At 30.1% G+C, this 18,765-nt stretch overlaps 3 protein-coding genes and 2 pseudogenes across 5 annotated transcripts; 3 read left to right on the forward strand and 2 right to left on the reverse strand.

Annotated features, from left to right (window-relative positions):
- Positions 1-25: 25 nt before the first annotated feature.
- Positions 26-5,064, forward strand: Rrp5 (Ribosomal RNA Processing 5). The gene is made up of 6 exons (XM_029323178.2): positions 26-147; positions 343-399; positions 670-1,225; positions 1,304-4,459; positions 4,572-4,737; positions 4,836-5,064. The coding sequence occupies exons 2-6, from the start codon at positions 343-345 to the stop codon at positions 4,999-5,001; spliced, it is 4,101 nt and encodes a 1,366-aa protein (XP_029179011.1). The 5' UTR covers positions 26-147; the 3' UTR covers positions 5,002-5,064.
- A 644-nt stretch (positions 5,065-5,708) lies between these two features.
- LOC114946450 (actin-related protein 8-like) lies at positions 5,709-9,657 on the forward strand (annotated as a pseudogene). Its single transcript, XR_014926434.1, has 7 exons — positions 5,709-6,545; positions 6,756-6,923; positions 6,986-7,484; positions 7,655-7,999; positions 8,094-8,240; positions 8,547-8,751; positions 8,841-9,657. The product of XR_014926434.1 is annotated as an actin-related protein 8-like (transcript).
- Positions 9,491-14,165, forward strand: LOC114946449 (actin-related protein 8-like). The gene is made up of 8 exons (XM_029322935.2): positions 9,491-9,841; positions 9,958-10,125; positions 10,188-10,685; positions 10,854-11,198; positions 11,292-11,438; positions 11,746-11,965; positions 12,041-12,169; positions 12,391-14,165. The coding sequence occupies exons 1-8, from the start codon at positions 9,818-9,820 to the stop codon at positions 12,561-12,563; spliced, it is 1,704 nt and encodes a 567-aa protein (XP_029178768.1). The 5' UTR covers positions 9,491-9,817; the 3' UTR covers positions 12,564-14,165.
- Positions 12,681-14,172, reverse strand: LOC114946451 (uncharacterized). The gene is made up of 4 exons (XM_029322938.2): positions 13,833-14,172; positions 13,625-13,760; positions 13,464-13,520; positions 12,681-13,346 (listed from the first exon to the last, which is right to left on the reverse strand). Exons 1-4 carry the CDS (start codon positions 14,168-14,170, stop codon positions 13,194-13,196), a joined length of 684 nt encoding a protein of 227 aa, XP_029178771.1. The 5' UTR covers positions 14,171-14,172; the 3' UTR covers positions 12,681-13,193.
- Positions 14,173-14,180: 8 nt separating this feature from the next.
- On the reverse strand, positions 14,181-18,405 carry LOC114946461 (actin-related protein 8-like; annotated as a pseudogene). Its single transcript, XR_014926433.1, has 8 exons — positions 17,954-18,405; positions 17,670-17,837; positions 17,109-17,607; positions 16,594-16,938; positions 16,353-16,499; positions 15,842-16,046; positions 15,000-15,752; positions 14,181-14,243 (listed from the first exon to the last, which is right to left on the reverse strand). The product of XR_014926433.1 is annotated as an actin-related protein 8-like (transcript).
- Positions 18,406-18,765: the final 360 nt, after the last annotated feature.

Below are 18,765 nucleotides of genomic sequence, written 5' to 3' on the forward strand. Positions count from 1 at the left end.
CATATCCCGCGTAGCGGCGCTGAATTCGCTCTCGTGTCACGTGACAAAATACTGTGCCTAACCCTAACCTTTAAAACGTGGTCCACGTGAGTCAATGAAATATTAAATTCATTGATACACGCGAAATTTCTTTATATAAATTGCACAGTAAGTATGTGATAAATTATAATTGCAATAAAATATACGATAAAGATTTTTCAAATTTATGTGCATTAATAAATTCAATATCTCAACAGAAATTCATGCTTAACCAATATTGTTAATCTAATATCCTTTTATGTTTAGAAAAAGAAAGAAAAGTTTCATTATTTGATTCTTAATTAATTCTTGTTATATTTATAGATGGAGAGTTTTCCCAGAGGTGGAAAAAAACCTGAAATTAAGAGATCATCAAATGTGGTGAATATATAATTTTATTCTGGTTACTCCTAAAATTTATTCGAATTTATAAAATTTAAAAACGCGAAAAGCATAGCTTTCTTTATTCTTTATTAACAATTTTTCTTTTTTAGTTCAATATCAAACTTTGGTATATATTTCATTTGAATATACATCTGAAATTAAAGAATTGATATTAATATTTTTTTTAATTAAATTTCGTATACATACAGAAATTTATTTGTGCATTCATGTAAATGGAATTAATAGTATAATGTTTTTATTTTATAGTTTGATCAACAATCTAAAGCGAATAAGAAACAAAAACCTCGAAAGAAGAAAGATAACAATGCAAGTGGTAAAGAGATAAATCTTATTGCCACTGCAGAACGCTTATCTAAAGCAACATTACGTGAAGGAATGACAATTCTTGGCCGGATTTCTCGAGTGTCAGAATATGACTTAATTGTATCTATACCAGGTGGAATTTTAGGACGTGTAGAAGTCACAAATCTCAGCGAGTCATATACAAATCTATTGCAAAATATCATTAACACAAAAACCATCCAATCAAATGAATTTAAAGCACTACCAGATTTATATAATCCTGGTGATTATGTAGTGTGTTATGTCAAGAGTATAAATGTCCAAGGAAAATGGTTGTACAACTTATCTCTGGAACCACAATTAATAAATCAGAATATTCATAGCAGTTCTCTTGTAAAAAATACAACAATAGTTTGCACTATTAAGAGTATAGAGGATCATGGCTATGTAGTTGACACAGGCATAGCTAATGTTAGAGCATTTCTTGCTACCGAAAATGTAGATAAAGGAAAGCGTTATTGTAAGTATAACTAATATCGCATAATGAATTAATATTGTTCTGCTGTAGAAAATGATTTATACGTTATAAATTATTTAGTTCCAGGTAATCAACTTTTGTCCACAATAAAGGAGCTAGAAACAACAGATTATTCATCTGTCATTAAATTGTCAGCTAAGAAAAAAAAGATTAAAAATGTCAACATACATGATATAGTCTCTTTAGACGTTCTAACACCAGGAACAAAATTGTCCCTTTGTGTGACAAAAGTGCTCTCCAATGGTTTGCAAGTTACATTTGGACAAGATAACATTGGATATGTAAACCAAATTTATCTAGACAATCCTTTATCCACGTATGTAGAAAATATGGAAGTGACTGGTACATTGTTATATATATTGCCAACTGTGAAATTAGCTTACTTTAGTCTATTAACTGACGAATCTGAAAAAGAGAAATTAAGTAAAGGTGATATTATACGAAAGGCCAAAGTTTCATATAGGGAATCCAATGGAATCATTTTAAAGATATCCAAATCTGGACTACGTGGATTTGTTTCTTTTCCGAAAACCAATGTCCCGTTTGCGAAAATTCCGACCGAGTTTAAGCAAGATTCCACACACAAGTGCAGGATACTCGCCTACAATTGGATGGAACATCTTTATGTCTGCACAATGGAAGATGAAGTTTTAAAACAGAAATACTTTTCAGTTTCTGATCTTAATTGTGGAGATATTATTACTGTAAACATTACAGATATTGATACAAGTAATGGTTACATACATGTGCAAACAGGAAATATTTCAGGATTTATTCCACCGTTACACGTATCCGATAGTGGTTTAAGCGCATTAAATACATTGAAAATCGGAGATAGCATCGAGGCAAGAGTCTTGCAGCCCAAAATTTCCAACATGAATGTAATGTTTACGCTGAAACAGTCGCTATTAAAGAGCAAACTACCAGTCTTGCAGGATATACATGATGCGCAACGTGGATCGAAATATCACGGTACAATAACTAAAATAGATAAGAATGGTTTGTTGGTGAGATTTTATGGAGCTGTAAAAGGATGGGTGCCACGTACTGCGTTAAACAGCGATGCAAATAATATGAACTGGAATTATTCCATTGGTCAAACTATTACTGTACGTGTCAATTCTATAGAAAAGAATGAAATGAAATTACAGATTTTTATCGAGAAACAAAAGCAGCAAACCGTAAATTTCTCGATTGGAGAAATGCTCGAAGGAACAATCACAGAATCATCCATCAAAGGAGTCTACTTAAGAATACATAAAGAAAGTGATGACAACGTCACGACAGGCTTCTTACCTGCGGGTCATATGGCACCGTGTATCGAAATCGGCGGTTTAATGGCATCAAGATGTACTCCCGGAGATGTAATGTCGGCTCTTGTTTTCGCTACGAAGCCAGGTTTAATACTTTCCCGCACTTTTGTGTCGCAAAAACAATATAGGAGCTTCGATTTGTTAAAAATAGGCGATTGCATTCCATGTACAATCAGAGATATATCGCAAGACGGTGTGAGAGTCATCTTACCTATTGAAAATTATTCGAAATTAGGATTTGTATCTTACAAGAACATCAGTAATTTCGAACTATTGTACGTCAATCAAATATTATTCGTTAAAATCACAGGTATCAATAAGCGAGAGAAGTACTTGACTCTGTCGATGGCCTTGAAAGATGTGTGCGACAATTCGCTGGAGAAAGAAGTTAGAATGATGACAGCAGTGGATGTTTTGAGTTTATATCTCAACAGATTGTCGGAATTAGCGAAGAATACGTTTTACAAGAACAGACCGATTTCATCAGCAGTCTTGGGTCAAAAGATCACTGGCATTGTCGAGAAGATTACTGAACACGGTCTTGTGCTTCGATTAGATCACAATCATTTGACAGGAATAGTACGTAAAGATCATTATTTCAATGTGTATCAAGTTGGGGACAAGGTGTCTGGTACAATCTTGTGGAAGAACTACGTCCACGAACTCGTCGACGTCTCGTTGTTGCCAAGAATAATAAATAGCATCAGTTCAAAACAGAAAACTCTCCCGGAACTTCCTACTGGAGTTGTCCTGAGAGCTGAAATTTTAATGATTACCAAGTGGACGATACTCGTTCTCATTAAACGTAATGGTTCAGGATATTTAGCAGCGTTACCGGTTCGCCAACACATCAACGACACCTCTCCTGATTTAACGCCTTACGCGATTCACGCCAAGATTCGATTATATGTCATAATGACGAGAACCGAAACCGATTTCATTCCCGCCTGTATGCTAAAATCTGCGTTCGAAAGCAAAATCCCGAAAGACGTACCTGTAACTACGAAGAAATTGAAGAGAAAGGAAGCATCTGAACAATCCGATATAACGCAAAGGAACCCACCAGAACAAGTACCGAAGAAAAAGAGTAAGAAGGAAAATGTAGCTGAAATCAAAGAAGAAAAGGAAAGTAGAATAAAAGATATAGATGAGGATTCTGAATTGACTACAGATTCGTCAGAGAGTGAAAACGAAGAAGATCAGCCAGTTGCGAATAGATTACACATTCAGGAGTGTGGATTTTCCTGGGACGATAAGGCAAACGTAGCTGCTCCCATTGAACCGTCCAGCGATGAGGAAGAGGATCCTGAGGAGGAAGAATCTAAGCGAAAGAAGAAGAAATTGAGCGCAGCCGAGCGTCGAGAGCAGGAGCGCGAGAAGGAACGCAGGATCCGTCAACGAGAAGAAGCTCTGGCGAGTAATCAAACACCCAACTCGACGTATCAGTTTGATAAATTGGTTCTCTCGCATCCCAACAATTCCATGTACTGGTTGCAGTATATGGCGTATCATTTGCAAGCCACGGAAATCGATAAAGCGAGAACGGTCATCAAACGCGCCATCAAAACAATCAGCTTCAGGGAAGAAAAGGAACGGTTGAACGTATGGAACGCTTTGTTAAATCTAGAGTCCAGGTTTGGCACTCCGGAATCTCTGAACGACGCGTTTCAGGAAGCTGTGAGGACCAACGACGCGTTCAAAATATATACACACTTGTTGACTATACATGCAGATGCTGGTAGAAAAGTCGAGTTGGAAAAGTTGATCGACACTATGATTGGAAAATTCAAACAAAATCCAGAAATGTGGATAAACTGCGGTGCTGTTCTATTAAAAATTGGTCTGAAAGAAAAATCGCGACACATTATGCAACGGGCCATACAATCCTTGCCTGCATCTCAACGTAAGTGCAGTGTAAAAACAACTTGTATAATAATATAATATATATAATAATATATAATATAATATTATAAAATAACTTGTATTATTAACTGTATGTATACATTTTTTTACAGATGTGAATTTGTTGGTAAGATTTGCGAATTTGGAGAACAAATTAGGAGATAAGGAACGAGCACAGACACTATTCGAGCATATCCTTAGTTCTTATCCAAAACGTGTTGATGTATGGTCATGTTACGTAGACTGCTTAATCAAATCTGAAGACCTTGATCTGGCCAGGTAAAGATAATGCAATATGTTTCAAGCGTGAGAGAAAAATAGATTATTTTAATAAATGTTAAATATAAATATAATATTTTGTGTTTACACATTTGCAGGAGAGTATTAGAACGGGCGTGTGTCCAAACGCTTCCAGCGAGAAAAATGAAGACTTTATTTACAAAGTTTATAAATTTCGAAGAAAAGTATGGCACTCCCGAGGCTGCAGCTCGTATAATACAAAAGGCTGCAGATTATGTCGAGAAACAATGTAGTAGGGAATAAACCTTTGTTCGCAACTCGTTTTTGAAAAATCAGAAAAATACAAGGAGAAAATAATTAAAACGATGACATAAATTGTAATATTCTAAACAAAATTAAACTCGAAAATCGGAAAAATAACCAAATGTAATCACTAAATAATATAAATTGAAATTCCAAGAAGAAATAAATTCTCGAAAATGAAAAGTACGAGAAGAATATAATTAAATAAGTGCAAATCAAAATTCTAAGCTTTACAAATGTAAAGAATCTAACTATATTGTTTTTCTTTTGTCATTTACATTACAAACAAGCAATCAAAAATAATCGAGATGAATTAATTACTTTTATAACTTGAGTTGCTATACATTTTTTTAAATAATCAATAAATAACTCAGAAACAACTTAAAATAACAAGTGCGAGCAAATTATATGTTCTTAAAGAGAAACAGAAAATATTTATATAGCATGCACCAATTGGTCTGATTTTTATTTTATATTTATTCATTGTAAAAATATATATATATATATTGTATCCTAATCAGTGTCAAATTTAATTGCATTTATTAATTGTTATATGATTTCTATCTCATTGTTATGCTGAATAAAGATTAATTATTTTTTGCCAAAAGAATAGCCTAAAAATATTTTATAAAAATGACAAAAGAAAAGCAATATAGTTAGATTCTTTACACTTGTAAAGCTTAGAATTTTGATTTGCACTTATTTAATTATATTCTTCTCGTACTTTTCATTTTCGAGAATTTATTTCTTCTTGGAATTTCAATTTATATTTATCAAAAAACACGTGAATACGGAATGTATAATGAACGCGGTTTAAAATTTATTTCATTAATGTTTTTATCATATTATATTATTTCCAAGATTATCCAATAATATACGCATATATTTTTTTCGAGTATTATTTTACAATAAGTTGCACAATAGTAAACACAGAAAAAAGTATATTTAATAATAATAATTCATACACTTTATTAAAATTATTAATAATAATTTAATAATAATAAAAAGTGTTCGAAAAGTCGAAGAGGTTAGCGGCGATAAATGTCTCGGAAATGTTCGAAAAATCATTTCTGAGTTAACAGGAGAATATATTGTGCAAAGAGGTATTAGGAGTTCGCTATTAGGAGAATATATTTGCGAAGAGGTCTCTTAAAAATTGACGGTCGGTAAATTACCATCGTTGGTAAGTTACCATCGTCTGTAAGTTACCATCAGAATTACCGACATCTATTTTCTGACTTACCTCTTCGCAAATATATTCTCCTAATAACTACCTCTTCGCAAAATATATTTTCCTGTTAACTCAAACGATTTTTCAAGCATCTTAGACGCATGACCGTATAATATACATGTGAAACATAACCTGTTCTAGATTTAATAATGCTAAATAATTTTTATGAATTGATACTTTTAAGTGAAAAATTGACAATAATAAAAATTACAACGTGTACTACAATGAATGTTGTTATTAACAATTATAATATTTAATCAGGATGTGAAAGAAAAGAAGAAAGAAAATACTGTAGATCAAAAGAAAAACAATGGTAAAAGGAGAGGAATAAACTAAAAAATAAAGCGACTTCAATTATTATTGTAATATTACATTGCTAAAAAATGCCGGTTTATCAGGAAGCCGAGATAATTACATCTTTATATTATTAAAAATATATACAGAGAGATCAATATTTGTGAATTTTCAATATATTTTACATTTGTTTACTGACAAATATGAATAAAAATTAATATTTATTTAGCAAATCCAAGCACAAACTATTATTGTTATTCATCCTGGCTCTATGTATCTACGTATGGGTCGTGCTTCTGATCTGAAACTTGTTACATTATTACATGCGGTGGCAAGAAGACGTTTACCAAATGGAAGAAAATACAAAGACAGTTTTCTGCCACCAGCTGTTATATTAGTAAGTATAAACATGTGTGAAATAGTGAAAAGATTTTTTTTATCAACATTGTTTTTTTATAGACAAAGGAATTGACACAAGCAATGGAAGAGTCTCGGCTGCAGGTATCGCATACTTTACAATCCTGTTTACAATCAGATAAAAGTTGAAGGTATGCAACTCCACTACAACAAATAGCAGCCTTTAATCGCAGATCCAGTCCAGAAATCTCTTCTCCATGCAACATGAAATGGACAAATACTGATCATGACATAGTTGTTGGTGATGATATTTTGTCATTAGAGATCCAGAGGAAGAATCTAATTTTAATATTCATTTCTCTATAAAAGAGGTGAAGTCAACATACATGCAGGTCCAGATGGCAGTTTAACAGCTATCATGGCAGATTTAAAAACAATTTGGGAATATGTATTGACTGAAAAGCTGGATATTCCTTCGAGAGATTTAAAGCACTATCGTGCAGTGCTTGTTGTACCTGATATTTATCATCGACCTTATTTGAAGGAATTAACTACATTATTGTTGGACGAAATTGGTTTTGATCGCTGTATTCTGTTGCAAGTCAGTTTCTACTCATAATATTGCTAATATTTATTTTTACATATAATCTTTACACTAATAGAGTTTTATAAATTTCTTATTTTATTATATTTTTTATGTTTTATTCTAATCAACTGTTATATTTTAACAAATAATTTGAAATTGAAGTATAATTACTATTACATTAACAGGATCATGTAGGCGCGCTATTTGGTGCAGGTTTGGGTTATGCGTGTGTGGTAGATGTTGGAGCACAGAAGATATCAGTGTCATGTGTGGAAGATGCAATTTCTCATAAGAATAAGCGAGTACGTATGGATTATGGTGGTGCAGATGTCACACAGACCTTTTTCTGGCTTTTACAAAAATCAGCATTTCCATACAAATTGTGTGATCCTATTAACAAATTGGATGCATTGCTTTTGGACCAATTAAAGATAGATCTCTGTCATGTGGATTTAAATGTATGTGGCTCACAAGAGAAAACGTTTGTTGTTAGAAAGCCAAAACAACAAACAAAGACATATACCTTGCAGGTACCTTTTATATTCCCTCTTCTTATAAAAAGAAATTATATATTTTTCTTCTTATATGTGTAAATATTAAACTGTACTGAAATTTGTTCAACAGGTAGGAGATGCATGCTTAATAGCACCTTCGAGCTTGTTTCAACCTGAATTGTTCAGAATTACTGGAACTCATAATGTTCATGTTCAGAAACGATCATTAGGAGATCCAGAAGATCCTTATGATGAGAATTATTTAAGAGAAACGAGCGTAAGTGTTCATTTTTTAAAACAAATATATATGTTTAGTTAGTTTATTATTATGTAAAATTTTAGTTTAGTATTATGTAATTTTTTCTTCAAAGCATTATACTTATGTAAAAAAAGAATAGAAAGTAAGACCATTTATTTAGCACAGTATAAATTAAGTAAAATAAGCATTAAGAATGTATTTCTAATATTTATATGAAAACTTTAGAAAAAATGATATCTTTATATTCATCAAGTTCAGTTTTGACTATGTTTCTTTATTTTCATTAATTACGTTTAAATTTACCTCAATTAATTTCTTTTTCAGAGACGCGGAATAAAGGAATCTTTAAATCATTCATCAGAGATGCAGGAGGAAACTACAACTGTACCTACTACTGTGGGTGAAGACGAGGTTGTAGTCGACGCGGTTGGGGATTCCGTACCTAGTTTGTCTAATCGCGATTTAGAAGTTCCTCGAGATTTTGTGGTTCCACAACAATTATTAGGTCTTGATCAAGCCATATTACAAAGTATAGAACGATGTTATAAGTATAAAATTATTTATTTAATAAAGAAGAACTTATAACTCAAAGAGAAATAATTAATTTTATTTCCACAGCCAATGAAGATTTCAAGAGAAAAATGTATAGTTGCGTGCTAGTTATAATGTTATCGAAAAACACGTGAATACGAAGTGTATGAACGTGGTTTAAAATTTAAAATTTATTTTAATAATGTTTTTATCATATTATATTATTTCCAAGATTATCCAATAATATACGCATATATATTTTTTTCGAGTATTATTTTACAATAAATTGCACAATAGTAAACACAGAAAAAAGTATATTTAATAATAATAATTCATACACTTTATTAAAATTATTAATAATAATTTAATAATAATAAAAAGTGTTCGAAAAATCGAAGAGGTTAGCGGCGATAAATGCCTCGGAAATGTTCGAAAAATCATTTCTGAGTTAACAGGAGAATATATTGTGCAAAGAGGTATTAGGAGTTCGCTATTAGGAGAATATATATGCGAAGAGGTCTCTTAAAAAATTGACGGTCGGTAAATTACCATCGTCGGTAAGTTATCATCGTTTGTAAGTTACCATCAGAATTACCGACATCTATTTTCTGACTTACCTCTTCGCAAATATATTCTCTTAATAACTACCTCTTCGCAAAATATATTTTCCTATTACCTCAAACAATTTTTCAGACATATTTTGCTGCATTACTACCTACTACCTCTTCGCGAAATATATTTTCCTGTTAACTCAAACGATTTTTCAAGCATCTTAGACGCATGACCGTATGACATACATGTGAAACATAACCTGTTCTAGATTTAATAATGCTAAATAATTTTTATGAATTGATACATTTAAGTGAAAAATTGACAATAATAAAAAATACAACGTGTACTACAATGAATGTTGTTATTAACAATTATAATATTTAATCAGGATGTGAAAGAAAAGAAGAATGAAAATACTGTAGATCAAAAGAAAAACATAATGGTAAAAGGAGAAGAATAAACTAAAAAATAAAACGACTTCAATTATTATTGTAATATTACATTGCTAAAAAATGCCGGTTTATCAGGAAGCAGAAGTAATTACATTTTTATATTATTAAAAATATATACAGAGAGATCAATATTTGTGAATTTTCAATATATTTTACATTTGTTTACTGACAAATATGATTAAAAATTAATATTTATTTAGCAAATCCAAGCACAAACTATTATTGTTATTCATCCTGGCTCTATGTATCTTCGTATGGGTCGTGCTTCTGATCTGAAACCTGTTACATTATTACATGCTGTGGCAAGAAGACGTTTACCAAATGGAATAAAATACAAAGACAGTTTTCTGCCACCAGCTGTTATATTAGTAAGTATAAACATGTGTGAAATAGTGAAAAGATTTTTTTTATCAACATTGTTTTTTTATAGACAAAGGAATTGACACAAGCAATGGAAGAGTCTCGGCTGCAGGTATCGCATACTTTACAATCCTGTTTACAATCAGATGGAAGTCGAAGGTATGCAACTCCACCACAACAAATAGCAGCCTTTAATCGCAGATCCAGTCCAGAAATCTCTTCTCCATGCAACATGAAATGGACAAATACTGATCGTGACATAGTTGTTGGTGATGATATTTTGTCATTAGATCCAGAGGAAGAATCTAATTTTAATATTCATTTTCCCTATAAAAGAGGTGAAGTCAACATACATGCAGGTCCAGATGGCAGTTTAACAGCTATCATGGCAGATTTAAAAACAATTTGGGAATATGTATTGACTGAAAAGCTGGATATTCCTTTGAGAGATTTAAAACACTATCGTGCAGTGCTTGTTGTACCTGATATTTATCATCGACCTTATTTGAAGGAATTAACTACATTATTGTTGGACGAAATTGGTTTTGGTCGCTGTATTCTGTTGCAAGTCAGTTTCTACTCATAATATTGCTAATATTTAGTTTTACATATAATTTTTACACAAATAGTTTTATAAATTTCTTATTTTATTATATTTTTTATGTTTTATTCTAATCAACTGTTATATTTTAACAAATGATTTGAAATTGAAGTATAATTACTATTACATTAACAGGATCATGTAGGCGCGCTATTTGGTGCAGGTTTGGGTTATGCGTGTGTGGTAGATGTTGGAGCACAGAAGATATCAGTGTCATGTGTGGAAGATGCAATTTCTCATAAGGATACGCGAGTACGTATGGATTATGGTGGTGCAGATGTCACACAGACCTTTTTCTGGCTTTTACAAAAATCAGCATTTCCATACAAATTGTGTGATCCTATTAACAAATTGGATGCATTGCTTTTGGACCAATTGAAAATAGATTTTTGTCATGTGGATTTAAATGTATGTGGCTCACAAGAGAAAACGTTTGTTGTTAGAAAGCCAAAACAACAAACAGAGACATATACCTTGCAGGTACCTTTATATTCTCTCTTCTTATAAAAAGAACTTATATACTTTTCCTCTTTTATGTGTAAATATTAAACTGTACTGAAATTTGTTCAACAGGTAGGAGATGAATGCTTAATAGCACCTTTGAGCTTGTTTCAACCTGAATTGTTCAGAATTACTGGAACTCATAATGTTCATGTTCAGAAACGATCATTAGGAGATCCAGAAGATCCTTATGATGAGAATTATTTAAGAGAAACGAGCGTAAGTGTTCATTTTTTAAAACTAATATATATGTTTAGTTAGTGTAGTATTATGTAAAATTTTAGTTTAGTATTATGTAAAATTTTTCTACAAAGCATTATACTTATGTAAAAAAAGAATAGAAAGTAAGACCATTTATTTAGCACAGTATAAATTAAGTAATATAAGCATTAAGAATGTATTTCTAATATTTATATGAAAACTTTAGAAAAAACGATATCTTTATATTCCTCAAGTTCAGTTTTGACTATGTTTCTTTATTTTCATTAATTACGTTTAAATTTACCTCAATTAATTTCTTTTTCAGAGACGCGGAATAAAGGAATCTTTAGATCATTCATCAGAGATGCAGGAGGAAACTACAACTGTACCTACTACTGTGGGTGAAGACGAGGTTGTAGTCGACGCAGTTGGGGATTCCGTACCTAGTTTGTCTAATCGCGATTTAGAAGTTCCTCGAGATTTTGTGGTCCCACAACAATTATTGGGGCTTGATCAAGCCATATTACAAAGTATAGAACGATGTTGTAAGTATAAAATTATTTATTTACTAAAGAAGAACTTATAACTCAAAGAGAATATAATTAATTTTATTTCCACAGCCAATGAAGATTTCAAGAGAAAAATGTATAGTTGCGTGCTAGTCGTCGGATCGGGTTTAAAATTCAAGGGTATTGGTACATGGCTTCGCAATCGAATATCTCTTCAAACACCTTATACATACAGACCTGGTAAGTACTTTTTTTTTTAAATACTTGTCAATCAATTGCATTATATTATGAACAGAAAATTATAAAAATATTTTTATATGAAATTATATGCATTAATATCTTATGAGATTTTATAGAATAAAATATAACATTTTTTTTCATGTAATTAATAATGGATAAAGCTATTAATCTGTCATTCTTTAAAAGACAAAAAATCGAGCTTTTTCGTATTATTATTGTAGAACAACTGGATATTATAACACAGCCAAAGGACATGGATCCTGGTATGACGACTTGGAAAGGAGCAGGAATTTTAAGTTGCTTGGAATCAGCGCAGGAGTTGTGGATCACTCGAACTGAATGGCACCGGTGGGGAGTAAGAATATTAAGAGAAAGATCACCTTTTTTGTGGTAAAAAACGATATCTGCTATTTATTATATTACTTATTAATAATTATATAGTACATAATATAATAAAGTCTAACACATAGTCTACAATAGAAGGAAAGATGGAAACACTCTAGAAATTCCCTTATTCACTATGATTAGTGATATAAAAATCCGAAAATTTATGCCTATTTTAATAACAAGGAGAATATTTCTCTTTACATCAATTTTGTAATGTTGATTTCCAAAACTAAAGTGTATCATACCAACGTTTATTTATTTACTTATCAAACGTTTATATTATCAACAAAATATTAATTTGTTTTTTTAAATTATTTTTCATAATTGGCAATTATCTGTATATACTATATACTAAATGAACTACTTTTCCTCAAAATTTATATTTTGTGAAGTCATCTGCTTCACTAGAAACATTTGCATACATCCTGTTCCAATGTTCTTCAATAAATGTGTCAATGCATATAATATTTATTTAAATAACAATTATAATGTTGCATTTTCACACATTTTTTAAATCAATATTACCAATATATTAAAAAAAAGTATTTTTTTAAACAATATTATTACAACCAATATATAATTTATTGCGCTGCACCAACAGTAATTCATATTTGTAATTAAATATTTATTGGACGTATTATAGTAACTCAGTCATTCTAATTTTAGTCTTATCGTTACGGTGATATTGTACTATATCATTTTCTACTAGAAAATTTACATGATCCAAAACATCCGGTGAAACATTTACATAAACGTCATCTCCCCCTTTCATATAAGCGGATGTTAGTGCCTAAAATTATTCATATAATTAAATTATAATTATACGATTAAAATACAATTTTATATATTCATATTATTAAAAACTTTAAGAAAATATAGATTGCAGTTTATAAATAATTTTGCTTACTGCTAATAACTCTTTGAAGCTTTCATTGTCAGCAAAAATTGTATCAACCACAGTATACTGTAAAAAGAATTTAACAAATATCGATTTTTGTTTCACATCTTAGTAAAAGCACAATTTTATATAATAAAAAAATATATCAAACAAATTCCAAGTTTACATACTAAATCATTCCTCACTTCTTGAAATATACGTTTAGTTAGAACAAGTTCCTTCTCATAGGTTTTATTCGCAAAAGTCTCTGTCATATCCAAATAAGCCTCTTGCATTTTTTTGAGCCCCTCTTTTTTATTTTTCAAACTATAATAGATATGATGATGAAATTGATGTGATACACAAATTGCAATGAAATTTTTGCATTGTTATACTTACTATGTGATATCTTCCTGAATATCAGAAAGTTTTTGTTCTAGATTTTTGTGGAGTTTTTGCATGTCATAAATCTCTTTTTCCATTTCATTTAATACTTCAACTCGTAAATCAGATGTTCTTGGAATTGGATAATCTTCAGGTTCTACTTGTTCAATTTCTTTTAACAAGCTTTGATATAGCTCCTCTTGTTTAATTTTTATATCCTCAAGTGTACTTGATGATTTCAAAGAAAAGACTTCATTATTTGATATTTTATTTATTAAGTCTTCTATATTTTTTTCTTGCTTTATTTTCTTATCCATTAGCGTGTCTAAAGCGTCCTCTAATGTATATTCCATTTTAAAAAAAATAAATATGTATAGTTTAAACTGAAAGTCTCTTAACAAAATTCATCCAATTAGTTCTGTAATCCTGTAAATAAAATTTGAAATGTTACAAGAAAAGATAATATTTAATTAAAATTTTAATGACAAAATTCAATATATATATATATTTTAATTGAATTTAATTTTTATATGTATGTATATGTGTGTGAATATATATATATATATATATATATATATATATATATATATATATATATATATTCAATAAACTTTAAAATAGGTTAGGTTAGGATGTATACTGTATCTTTATCATGTTATTTCTATTTCAAATTAGCTACAAACAAGAAATAAATTAAATTTAAAGACATAACATACAAACATTAAAACGTATATATTATATATATCACATATTATTGCTAATATGAAAAAATATCTCACTATATATTTTTTGGCGGTTCTCTGATATCTATATACGGAATGTATGTACACACACGCAGACACACACACACACACATATATATATAATATACAAATATCTGAAATAAGAACGCTTCTTCCTTTGTTATTATTAAAATACTGTATAATACAATATTTATAAATCTTTTTCCTGTACAAATTAATTAAAGTTTATCTTATATTTTGTCGATAAAAAAAGAACATAATCTAGAAGACAGGTTGAAGACATAAATAATCATCCAGTCAGTGGCGCGAGAAAAAAAAAACCGATAAAAAAAGAAAAAAAACAACTTCATGATTTTTCAAATTATATATATTTTATAATTTTAGGAATGTTTGTTATATTATATACATACATATAAAAATTAAATTCAATTAAAATTACATTAAATTCCCAATTATTAATGACAGTATTCACGTGTTTTTCGATAACATTTGCGGCTTTCTCAATTCATAAAAATTATTTAGCATTATTAAATCTAGAACAGGTTATGTTTCACATGTATGTTATACGGTCATGCGTCTAAGATGCTTGAAAAATCGTTTGAGTTAACAGGAAAATATATTTCGCGAAGAGGTAGTTATTAAGAGAATATATTTGCGAAGAGGTAAGTTAGAAAATAAATGTCGGTAATTCTGATGGTAACTTACAGACGATGATAACTTACCGACGATGGTAATTTACCGACCGTCAATTTTTTAAGAGACCTCTTCGCATATATATTCTCCTAATAGCGAACTCCTAATACCTCTTTGCACAATATATTCTCCTGTTAACTCAGAAATGATTTTTCGAACATTTCCGAGACATTTATCGCCGCTAACCTCTTCGATTTTTCGAACACTTTTTATTATTATTAAATTATTATTAATAATTTTAATAAAGTGTATGAATTATTATTATTAAATATACTTTTTTCTGTGTTTACTATTGTGCAATTTATTGTAAAATAATACTCGAAAAAAATATATATGCGTATATTATTGGATAATCTTGGAAATAATATAATATGATAAAAACATTATTAAAATAAATTTTAAATTTTAAACCACGTTCATACACTTCGTATTCACGTGTTTTTCGATAACATTATAACTAGCACGCAACTATACATTTTTCTCTTGAAATCTTCATTGGCTGTGGAAATAAAATTAATTATTTCTCTTTGAGTTATAAGTTCTTCTTTAGTAAATAAATAATTTTATACTTATAACATCGTTCTATACTTTGTAATATGGCTTGATCAAGCCCTAATAATTGTTGTGGAACCACAAAATCTCGAGGAACTTCTAAATCGCGATTAGACAAACTAAGTACGGAATCCCCAACCGCGTCGACTACAACCTCGTCTTCACCCACAGTAGTAGGTACAGTTGTAGTTTCCTCCTGCATCTCTGATGAATGATTTAAAGATTCCTTTATTCCGCGTCTCTGAAAAAGAAATTAATTGAGGTAAATTTAAACGTAATTAATGAAAATAAAGAAACATAGTCAAAACTGAACTTGATGAATATAAAGATATCGTTTTTTCTAAAGTTTTCATATAAATATTAGAAATACATTCTTAATGCTTATTTTACTTAATTTATACTGTGCTAAATAAATGGTCTTACTTTCTATTCTTTTTTTACATAAGTATAATGCTTTGAAGAAAAAATTACATAATACTAAACTAAAATTTTACATAATAATAAACTAACTAAACATATATATTTGTTTTAAAAAATGAACACTTACGCTCGTTTCTCTTAAATAATTCTCATCATAAGGATCTTCTGGATCTCCTAATGATCGTTTCTGAACATGAACATTATGAGTTCCAGTAATTCTGAACAATTCAGGTTGAAACAAGCTCAAAGGTGCTATTAAGCATGCATCTCCTACCTGTTGAACAAATTTCAGTACAGTTTAATATTTACACATATAAGAAGAAAAATATATAATTTCTTTTTATAAGAAGAGGGAATATAAAAGGTACCTGCAAGGTATATGTCTTTGTTTGTTGTTTTGGCTTTCTAACAACAAACGTTTTCTCTTGTGAGCCACATACATTTAAATCCACATGACAGAGATCTATCTTTAATTGGTCCAAAAGCAATGCATCCAATTTGTTAATAGGATCACACAATTTGTATGGAAATGCTGATTTTTGTAAAAGCCAGAAAAAGGTCTGTGTGACATCTGCACCACCATAATCCATACGTACTCGCTTATTCTTATGAGAAATTGCATCTTCCACACATGACACTGATATCTTCTGTGCTCCAACATCTACCACACACGCATAACCCAAACCTGCACCAAATAGCGCGCCTACATGATCCTGTTAATGTAATAGTAATTATACTTCAATTTCAAATTATTTGTTAAAATATAACAGTTGATTAGAATAAAACATAAAAAATATAATAAAATAAGAAATTTATAAAACTCTATTAGTGTAAAGATTATATGTAAAAATAAATATTAGCAATATTATGAGTAGAAACTGACTTGCAACAGAATACAGCGATCAAAACCAATTTCGTCCAACAATAATGTAGTTAATTCCTTCAAATAAGGTCGATGATAAATATCAGGTACAACAAGCACTGCACGATAGTGCTTTAAATCTCCCGAAGGAATATCCAGCTTTTCAGTCATTACATATTCCCAAATTGTTTTTAAATCTGCCATGATAGCTGTTAAACTGCCATCTGGACCTGCATGTATGTTGACTTCACCTCTTTTATAGAGAAATGAATATTAAAATTAGATTCTTCCTCTGGATCTCTAATGACAAAATATCATCACCAACAACTATGTCATGATCAGTATTTGTCCATTTCATGTTGCATGGAGAAGAGACTTCTGGACTGGATCTGCGATTAAAGGCTGCTATTTGTTGTAGTGGAGTTGCATACCTTCAACTTTTATCTGATTGTAAACAGGATTGTAAAGTATGCGATACCTGCAGCCGAGACTCTTCCATTGCTTGTGTCAATTCCTTTGTCTATAAAAAAACAATGTTGATAAAAAAAATCTTTTCACTATTTCACACATGTTTATACTTACTAATATAACAGCTGGTGGCAGAAAACTGTCTTTGTATTTTCTTCCATTTGGTAAACGTCTTCTTGCCACAGCATGTAATAATGTAACAAGTTTCAGATCAGAAGCACAACCCATACGAAGATACATAGAGCCAGGATGAATAACAATAATAGTTTGTGCTTGGATTTGCTAAATAAATATTAATTTTTATTCATATTTGTCAGTAAACAAATGTAAAATATATTGAAAATTCACAAATATTGATCTCTCTGTATATATTTTTAATAATATAAAGATGTAATTACTTCGGCTTCCTGATAAACCGGCATTTTTTAGCAATGTAATATTACAATAATAATTGAAGTCGCTTTATTTTTTAGTTTATTCCTCTCCTTTTACCATTATGTTTTTCTTTTGATCTACAGTATTTTCTTTCTTCTTTTCTTTCACATCCTGATTAAATATTATAATTGTTAATAACAACATTCATTGTAGTACACGTTGTAATTTTTATTATTGTCAATTTTTCACTTAAAAGTATCAATTCATAAAAATTATTTAGCATTATTAAATCTAGAACAGGTTATGTTTCACATGTATATTATACGGTCATGCGTCTAAGATGCTTGAAAAATCGTTTGAGTTAACAGGAAAATATATTTCGCGAAGAGGTAGTTATTAGGAGAATATATTTGCGAAGAGGTAAGTCAGAAAATAGATGTCGGTAATTCTGATGGTAACTTACAGACGATGGTAATTTACCGACCGTCAATTTTTAAGAGACCTCTTCGCAAATATATTTTCCTAATAGCGAACTCCTAATACCTCTTTGCACAATATATTCTCCTGTTAACTCAGAAATGATTTTTCGAACATTTCCGAGACATTTATCGCCGCTAACCTCTTCGACTTTTCGAACACTTTTTATTATTATTAAATTATTATTAATAATTTTAATAAAGTGTATGAATTATTATTATTAAATATACTTTTTTCTGTGTTTACTGTTGTGCAATTTATTGTAAAATAATACTCGAAAAAAATATATGCGTATATTATTGGATAATCTTGGAAATAATATAATATGATAAAAACATTAATGAAATAAATTTTAAAC

Source organism: Nylanderia fulva, unplaced genomic scaffold, assembly GCF_048542155.1.
Source record: "Nylanderia fulva isolate GAGA-0341 unplaced genomic scaffold, ASM4854215v1 Scaffold9, whole genome shotgun sequence".
Classification (NCBI taxonomy): Eukaryota; Metazoa; Arthropoda; class Insecta; order Hymenoptera; family Formicidae; genus Nylanderia; species Nylanderia fulva.